This window comes from Heterocephalus glaber, unplaced genomic scaffold, assembly GCF_053883595.1.
Source record: "Heterocephalus glaber isolate CG9 unplaced genomic scaffold, H.glaber_assembly_v1.0 deba00001145, whole genome shotgun sequence".
In the NCBI taxonomy this organism is placed as follows: domain Eukaryota; kingdom Metazoa; phylum Chordata; class Mammalia; order Rodentia; family Bathyergidae; genus Heterocephalus; species Heterocephalus glaber.
In genome coordinates, this window is record NW_028258202.1 from 484,660 (window position 1) to 494,002 (window position 9,343).

General features: G+C 50.5%; 1 protein-coding gene across 1 annotated transcript; it reads right to left on the reverse strand.

The window, feature by feature from the left end:
* Nucleotides 1-1,742: 1,742 nt before the first annotated feature.
* Cxcr3 (C-X-C motif chemokine receptor 3) lies at nucleotides 1,743-5,459 on the reverse strand. Its single transcript, XM_004872655.3, has 2 exons — nucleotides 5,168-5,459; nucleotides 1,743-3,245 (listed from the first exon to the last, which is right to left on the reverse strand). The coding sequence occupies exons 1-2, from the start codon at nucleotides 5,177-5,179 to the stop codon at nucleotides 2,160-2,162; spliced, it is 1,098 nt and encodes a 365-aa protein (XP_004872712.1). The 5' UTR covers nucleotides 5,180-5,459; the 3' UTR covers nucleotides 1,743-2,159.
* Nucleotides 5,460-9,343: the final 3,884 nt, after the last annotated feature.

The window sequence follows — 9,343 nt, forward strand, 5'->3', positions numbered from 1 at the left end:
ACTATGTTCCATTCCTTTGCCTCATGTCATAGATTGCTTGGTACTGCTAGTTCTTACTGAGGTAGGAAAATGAGGCCCGACACTATCCTTTTCCCGTTGATGGCCAGACGAGGTGTGATTTCTGAGGGTGTCTCAGAGGGTGGCCAGGGACAACTAGCTCCAGCATCTTCCTGCTATCTCTGTGGGTTGCCTCAACCACCCTCTAGGCCTTAGCTTGCTTCAGAGCCCAAGGCTTGTCCAACAATTGTGATGCCCCTTCCCCACGTGAGGCTGCTCAGGTGCTGCTGCTGCCTCTCAGGAGTGGCTAGAGGACCATGGCTAACAGGACGAAAGTTGCAGGTGGACTGAGCACCGCTATTGTCCCCCAAATCCCCAAACCCTGTTGGGCCATGTTCGGCACTGCTGCCACACCTGGAAACTGAAAACAGCTGCGGTCATGACTTCAGGGAGCTGTCAGTCAAGCAGCAGCTTCTCCTATAGTTTCGCCAAGCTGTCACCATGACAGCAAAGGCTGTCCTGGATACCCAACAGCCAAATCCCTCATCTGGGAGATATTTGCCTTGACTGCAATAGGTTTCAGACACAGACCTGTCCAAGATGACTGCCCTGCCACCTCCAGATGACCTTGCTTCCCTCTCCTACTACTTGAAAATTCCCAAATTAGATCAATGAAATGCTTAGACTACTCCTAAGTGTCATTCCCTCACTTACCTTGGGTCAGTCCAAGAGGCTCTCTCCTGTGCACTTTCTCCTGTGCTGCAGCACAGACCCCAATAAAAGCTTCACTCAGGTGATCTTACTGTCTACTTGTGATTTTTTTGGTCAGGTAGAGTGGGTTGAGTGGTTTGCACTAATAGCTGGCAACACTAAGGGCTATTAGCTCTGAGTATGCTTAGTAGCCAGAGGGCTGCCAAAGAGCTCCAGAGAATAGTGGAGCGGTGAAGAGCCAAGACCCTCAGAGATCTGTGGAAGAGCCCCAGAGAGGTGCCAGAAGCTGCTGCAAGAGTTCCAGAAAACTGCCAGGGCCTATGAGCTCTGGCTGCTAGGTGGGGTGGTTGGGAGCTACCAGGAGCTAGAACATTGAGTTGTGATGCTAATTGCTAAGAGATGCTAGCATTCAGCTTGGAGCTGTAACGCTAATAGCTAAGAGCCATTGGCACTCAAAGCCTGGAGCTGCTAACATCAAGGGACCTGTACTTACCAATTCATGATTTCTATCCAAATTGGGCAAGAACCCTCAGCTGATTGTTAAGGTCTTGAAAGCTGGTACTGTATTGAGGACCATCCTCTTTAGAGGGCCCTGAAGAAGAGTGGACAACAGTGATGGTTGTCAACAGGCTCAGGAACCAGCTAATATCTGATTTCCATATTATGTGCAGCTAAGAATCCACAGTAACCTGTGACATTGTCACATATTCCCTGCTGGCCTGACCTTGGATTCAGGGACCATGTCTTATTCACCTCTAGTGATCCCTTCCACAAATTATGCTCAGAAGTATCTAGACAGCCAGTACCTGACAGCTCACTGTTGCTGCCCCAATCCATGAAGGTGTCTACCAGCACCACCAGGTGACAGGTGATTCAGAAGAGGGCCAAGGCCCCAAGGTCCAGGCAGGAAGAAGCAGGAAGTACATTTCCATGTCTAGTCAGGGCTGACCATAATGATAACTGCTGATCATAATGATAACTACTAACACAACCTGGTCCTGATTATCTTGTTTATTAAAAAGTATTAAGCAGGATTTTAGACATAAAAAATAAAAGTAGGCAAATACAGAGGCCTTGGGAATCATCACCACAGTTGATGCTGAGCTGGTGGCCTGGGCTGCAGCCTTATGGGACAGCACTCTGCTGTTTGCCTCATGCTCCTTGCACATGGGAAAGGCCAAGTTCAGTCGCTGAATTAGAGGGGCAGTGGGACTCCAGGCATCCACCTCTGAAGTAGTAAGAGAGGTCTTGGCAGCTAGGGAGCAGCAATAGCTTAGGCCCCCAGGACAGGGAAGGCAGCTCTCTGGGAGACCTGGTAGTGCTGGAGCTGCCAGGGAGCTCCAGGGGCAGGATTATGGGGAGAGCCAACGCCAGCCTAGCAGTGAGGAAGGAAGCGACCCTGAAGTGCGTGTGAAGTCTGCATGGGCCAAAGGGGAGCCCCCATCTTAGTCTCACAAGCCTGAGTAAGAGGCTTCTGTGGTCTCAGACCGGGAAGAATCTCGGTGGGAAGAAGATGGCTGCCGCTGGAGGGCAAGGCAGCCCAGACGCATGAGGAGTGCCCACAGACGTTCTCGGAACTTGACCCTCACAAAGGCGTAGAGCAGTGGGTTGAGGCAGCAGTGCATGTAACCCATGCCTGAGGTGACTGACTTGGCCACATCCACATGGCTTTCTCGGCCACAGTTGCGGGCCAAGGCCCCCAGGTCCATGAGGGTGTCCACCATAATCACTAGGTGATAGGGGGTCCAGCAGAGGGCAAAGGCCACCACCACCACTACCACTAGCCGCATGGCTCGCAGGCGCCGCTGGCCTCTGGAGACCAGCAGCACAGCCAGGATTCGGGCATAGCAGTAGGTCATGACCAGCAAGGGCAGTAGGAAACCAGCCACCAGCTGCAGCACACGCAGAGCTGTGCGGCCGAACTGTGGGAAAGTGTGCTGGCAGAGGGTGGCATTGAGGCGGTCGTCATGGTGGGCTGAGAGGAAGATGAAGTCTGGGAGGGCAAAGAGCAGGCAGAGCCCCCAGACAACTACACAAGTAAGGGCCACGCGGGTTGGGGGACCCCGGCGGTAGAGCTGGGTGGCATGCACTATGCTCAGGTAGCGATCAAAGCTGATGCAGGCCAGCAACAGGGCCCCTGCATAGAAATTGATGTTGAACAGAGCGCCTGCCACTTTGCAGAGGCCAGAGCCAAAGACCCACTGGACAGCAGCATCCACTGCCCAGAGTGGGAGTGTCAGCACCAGTAGTGCATCAGCCATGGCCAGATGGAGCAGGAAGGTGTCAGTGCTGCTCAGGGCGGACCGCTGGCTCAGCAGCACAGCCGCCACAACACCATTGCCCAGCAGCCCCAGCACAAAGAGAAAGCTATAGAGGACTGGAAGGAAGGCCCGGTCGAAGTTCTGGCTGAAGTCCTGTGGGCAGGGTGGGGAGTCACAGCAGGAGTTGTTCTTGTTTTCTCCATAGTCATAGGAAATGCTAGAGTTTTCCAGGAAGCTGGCCAAGTCTGAGGCATCTAGCACTTGGCATTCACTCACCTGCAGGAGGGAGGGAAGAGGTAAGGAAGGCCTGAGCTATGTAAAGGTCTCACAAGCACCCCCACCCCTTTGTGACTTGTGACTTTGATGAGGGTTTCTCTGAGCAGTTCCTTTGTAAGACAAGTCAAGAGACCTGGGCCAGATCCTGTAACTGCCAACACCTTTCTTCCAGGGCTACCCTTCCTTAAATTTGTCTGCCCCACCTGGTGCCTGGGCTAGTGACTTCCTTTTTCAAAATCTGTTTCTCCTCATTCTTCTGGGCCATCTCATGGGCCTGGGTGGAAAGAGCTTCCCTCTGGGGCCCAGAGCCCTCAGAGCCCTCCCGGCTGCTTCCTCTCTCTCCCTTTGCTCTTCCTTTGTGGTTTGCCAACCTCGGGCCCCCAGTCACACCTAGTCCAAACACCTGCCTGGTCAGGCATCTCCTCACTGGTCCCATCTCCCAGTCACTGGCTCTTTTCTTCCCTCCTCAGCTCTTGTTTGGGGACTCCAACTTCCTGCCCCCTCATGGGGCATCTCTACAAATCACTGTGCCCCTTCTCCAAATGCATGCTTTCTGCCCTCTGCTTCCCATCCCCTACACAAAGGCTTGCATGTCCACTCAGCTGCCCACTAAGGGGCCTCTAGAAGGCCTCTTCTTTCTTTTTCTTTTTATAAATAAGTTCATACTTTTATTGTAGAGGTTGATTTCATTTAGAATCTCTGTGTTAATTGCCTTCTTCCTTTTTTTTTTTTTTGTTTGTTTTTTGGTACCGGGGATCGAACTTGGGTCCTTGCGCTTGCGAGGCAGGCAGCGGAACCACTGAGCTAAATCCCCGGCCCTCCTTCTCCCTTTTTTAATGATCATTTTTTTGAAGCACAATGTTTATTGGTACATTTTAGAGATACATAATGATCACACTCATCATAGGGAATCTGCACCTGTACATGATACGTCCTGCCTCTTTTTTTCCCACTCCCCCTCCCCTCAACTCCCTCCCCTCTCTATATACAAAAGCTTTGTTTCCATTTTTTTCCTTCTAGTTTCACTTTTTTTCCTTGTCCCTTCCTTCCTTTTCCCCTCCCTCCTCCCTTGTTCCCCTTTCCATTTGAACATTTTCTTCCCATTTCCCAAAATCTATTATATATTTCAGTCCTTATTTACACTTTCGGTTTCTCACACCAGAGAAACAATGTGGTATTTACACATGTGTATTTGATTTATTTCACTTAAGACTATGGTCTCATGGTGCATCCATTTACCTAGAAATGTCTCAGGCTAGAAGGCCTCTTTCTTCCCCTTCTCTTCCTCCTCCCTTTCCTCCTCCTCTTCCTCCTTTCTCCTCCTCTTTCTTTTTTGTTTTTTTGAGACATGGTCTTGCTATGTAGTTCAGGCTGGCCTTTGAGCTCACTATGCAGTCCAGGCATCCTCCTTCTAGAGATGGGGTCTCCTTCTGTTTTCTAGGCTGGTTTTAAACTCCTGGCTCCTTCTGTGTCAGTCTCTCGACTAGCTGGGACTGCAGGTGCGCTGCCACACAGAGCTGGCAGGGATCTTCTTTACCTCCTCAGTTCCTCCCTGAACCAGCCCAGAGCTGTAGCCTCCTTGGTGCCAATTCAAACCATATGCAAGAGCCAAAGCTCCAAGTCAGAACTGAGGGGAGACTTAGAGGTCAACAAGGTTGAGCTTCTACGTCCCCAACCTCCCTGCATTTGGCCAGTGAGGCGCCCAAGCCAGAGTGAGAGGAGACTTGCCTGTGGTTAGTGCTCAAGCTGGTCAATTCCCAATTCCCCATCTAGAGCTCCTATCAGCCCCTGCCACCCCCACCTGCTCCCTCCATCAACCTTCTGGTCCCCCCTGGGCTCTGGACTAAGCTGGTCCTCTCCCTAGTGCCCTGAAATAGCCACTCTGAACTGTGGCTCTGGTCGGGCTGGGCAGCAGCACTTACCTCAGGGACCATGGCTGCGCTGGCACTCTGGTTGCTGGGGTTGCGTGCTTCTTGCCCTTCTGCCTTGGTGCTTGTGGTTGGGAACCTGCACTGCACAGAGGAAGTGAAGGTTTCATGCAGTTCTCTGCACAGCCTCTTCCAGAGGCTGGAAGATCTACAGACCTATCTAGACCCAGGCCACAGAGTTCCTACCTCAGCCGTTCTGGTGGCTGGGTAAAGCCTTTCTGGAGGAGTTGCCATGAGTTTGGGACCAGAAAGACTGGGCCCCAGGGAAGGGCATGGGGTGGTTGGATTGGGGAACCTTCTGAGGGGAGAGATCTGAGGAGGAAGCTGTGCAGTGGGGAGACGAGGGCAGCCCTGCTGCCAGGGACAAGAATTGCTCCTCCTTCTGGTCAACTCTTGATAAGTTAGCTGGTGTGCTCATCAGTCCTGGACTGGAGTTAGTCTTTGCATGATTGTACAGACTGAATCACAAAATGTGTTGCCTGTAAAAGAGATTAGCCTTCTTGAAAAATTCAAATATTTTGAAGAAATCCTTCAACCTAAATCTAGTTCTTTGTCAGTGTCCCTTTCTGCTAATCAACAGGAGAAAGGAAAGGAAACTGTTAATAATGAATTTGCTATGTGCTAGACGTTACTTTAGGTCCTTTTCTGACACTGCCTCATTCCAAGTCCACAAGCCCCTTGTGAGGTGGTGGACTGTCCCCATGAATGATTCAGAATGGGGAGCAGCCTTAATCAGACATGCGAGTATGGGGACTGAGCCCACAGCTGTCTGACTCTCCTTTTACCACTCATCACACTACCTCCTATTTCTCTTACATGGATAAACGGATAATTCACCTGGCTAAAAATCAAATGAAGTAAAACTACATATTTTTAACATGAATGAATCTAGAGAAGCCACTGCCACATGGGGGATGTGGTGAGAGCACCGAATCCTAACCACTAGACCATCAGGGAGCATCCACAAGGGGGGTGTGGTAAGTTATAAAATATTGTGGATAGTTTGACACCCTTTATGTAAATTCTAGGAACCACCACCTAAGGCAACACCACATTGTTTTGGATATGGGTATAACTCTGTGCTCAAAGATTAAGGCTAACACTAGAGACATCATAAATTCACAATAGCATTTGCTTCTATGGTGTGAAGAAAAAGAATGAGGTTGGAGAGGAGTCCTGATTTTATGGAAAAGCTGTGGGGTGGTGTTAGTACATCAAATCAATCACTTCCTGGGTGAGAGGTGTGGAACAATTCCTCTTCCGCCTTCCCACAGCTTCCTCTTCCCCTCATCTCCCCTCTCTGTTGGCCTGTTTTCCTTCTGAGTGTCCAAGGCTGACCCTAACTTGCCTCCTCCAAGCAGTTTCCTCATTCCTTCTCTCCCTCAAATACTAGCCCATGGTCTTGGGGCCCAGTTTTCAGCTGGATGCCCTGTCAAAAGCTCCAGGCTCACATCTGGAATTTAGTTCAAGCTTTTCACATGACTTTTGCAGCAGCAAGGCCCTTTTCCTCCTTCTGTGGATAGATGTAACTGCTTTGCTCTGAAACAGCTGTCACCTGCAGAGTTTAGGCCAGAGGAAACCAAAGGCCCAGAGGAGCGTGCAAATGGAGAGGACTGGGAGAATTTCCTGTACCAGGCCAGTTGGGATGTAGGATGCAGAAAGGGCTGACTATCGGGTAGAAAAAGGACAGGAGCTGAGACCATGGGTTCCTCATTCTGGTCTGTGAAGAGGTTTGAGGTTACTGGAGTTCTGCAAATGAGAAAAATGGCCACACAAAAAAACTATATTTGATAGTTTTAGAGGACTTAGTCTACAATTATGTTCTTCATCCCCTTTTTGGTATTAAAAGGACCTTTGCTTTATGAAAGAAATGATAGAAAAATTGTTGTTTCAGACATATCTTGTGCTTGCAGAAGTTGACAATCCAGCATGAGTCCTCCAAATAGCTGTTGGAATATTACTGGTCTACATGAAATATAAAGGTCTGGGGGCCACTTGGTCTCCTTCCTGGACTCCAGTCTCATGTTTCACACAGGGATGATGAGCCCCACCTTGCCAGGTTGCTGGATAGGATACACAGAAGAAGGTCAGGCCAAGAGCTTTTTCCTTGCTGAGTCCCACCATCCAGTGTCAGGACCAGCTCCCAAACAGAGTAGCCCAGGCTCTCGCTGCTCCTGGGGTGACCTGTGTGATGATGATGCAAAGGGAAAAATGCTGAACTTGTCTAGACTCCAGGCCTGGATTCCTTCTTTTTTGTTGTTGTTACCAGGGATCAAACTCAGGACCTCGCTCTTGTGGGGCAGGCACGGTGACGCTGAGCTACATCCCCAGCCCTCCACTTCTTTTGAGCTGTGTGACTTTGGACAAATCACAGAACCATCTTGAGCTGGTTTCTTCAACAGGGTTGTTACAAGATAAACTGAGATAACCAAGGCTGTAGGCGCCTAGTGCAGGGCCACGTGCTTAGTAGGAGTGCAACTGAAAATGCTGAGTGAGTGAGATAGTAGCCACAGACCTAGAGCCACCGGGAACCTTTCATATCAGGGCAGGACACGACAGAGGATAGTGCCTTGGATGTGCAGGCATGGCAGTGGCTGCAGGCCTGGAGGCCTCTGGTCTTCATTGGGTGGGGGAGAGGGTTCTCCAACACTAGCCAAATCCTCTGGCTGCCTAACTGAGTGATCCTGGGCAAATCATTTCATCTCTGAGCTTCAGTTTCCTCATCTGAAAAATGGATCTAAGGATAGTATGCATTTGATAGGGGTACTCTGTGGGCCACAAACAACTCGTGTCTGGTGCAGAGGGGGCCCCATTGTATAGCTGCCTCCTTCTTCTCTAGTAACTTTCCTGTCTGCCATCTTTCACAGCTGACATACCTTGGAAACCTCCTGTGTCATGGGGCTGAGCTAAGCCCTAGTCTGGCCCTCTGATTTGGTCCTTTCCAGTGCTAAATAAATCTGGCCCCTAAATCAGGTCAGAACCAGGCCCAGCCCTTGGGGACAACAAGGACCTAGATCTGAGTTCTGGCTGCACCCTCCTGCTTCTCCCCTCCAAAGAAGTCACGGGGGAAGCCTGAGGAGGAAGTTAGTCAGAATGAAGCTGCTCTGGGCCCCACCTGTGGTCAAGGTGTGAAATGTGCACCTGGCTCTTCTCTGCCACCCCTCCCACTGTTATTTTTCATTCTTTCACACCTCTGGGCTGTGGTTTGGGGAGATGGGAGGCTCAGAGATCTGAGCCCTGGCCCCAGACTCTCACAGGAAGGGGGGCCCCTATAGCTGTCTGTTGGGCCAGCCTGCCAGGGACAAGGGCCATTTCTTCCTCTCCCCCATAGTCTGCTGCTTCACAGCTTCTTTCCAAGCTCCTCAGAATGTCACCCAGGAACCCTGCTCCAAAACCCCCTGGGTGGCCACAAGACTGAGCTGTCAGAAGAGCAGGCTCAGCCAGGCCAAAAGTTCCCTGGGGCTCAGTTAGTGGCCCCAGCTGGGGCTGGCTCAAGTCACAGGAAGGCCCAAGGACTGGGTGCGGCCCCTTCCTCTGCCCCTTGTTTTACAGCTCAGAGTCCTCCTGGGACTCAAGCCCTCTCTAAGTGCTGGAGCCTGTAGAGTGCAGAGGCTGGGATGGTCGCTGGGCCTGCTGTGCTGGTGGGGTGACAGGAGTGTTGATAACATCTGCATCTTGTATTTCCTTACAGGGTAATCAGAACAGCTGACATTTATTGATTACTTAACAATGTGCCAGGCATTGTTCTAAGTGTATTGTTGGAATGAATTCACTTAATACCCATAACTATGAGGCTGTTATCATTCCTATTGTACAGGTGACAGAAACAGGACATTTAAGGAAGTTGCTCAAAGTTGCTGGTCAGTGGCAGGGGCATTGCGGTCCTACTCGTTATGTTGTAATGTCTTGCCAGGTTCGAGGGACTGGGATTGAGGGTGGTGTTCAGACAGGACTACTTTTGGCTTATCTGTAATGTTTTACATAGGAACTGCATTCACCTATTAGCTGTGTGACTAAATAGTCATAAAAAATGAGGATAACCTGAGTGTAATGGCATACACCTGCAATCCCAGGTACTAGCAAGACCAAGGCAGGAGGACCACAAGTTTGAAGCCAGCCTGGGTAACTTAGTAAGGCCTTGTTTTAAAAAGAAAATACAACAGGGCTGAC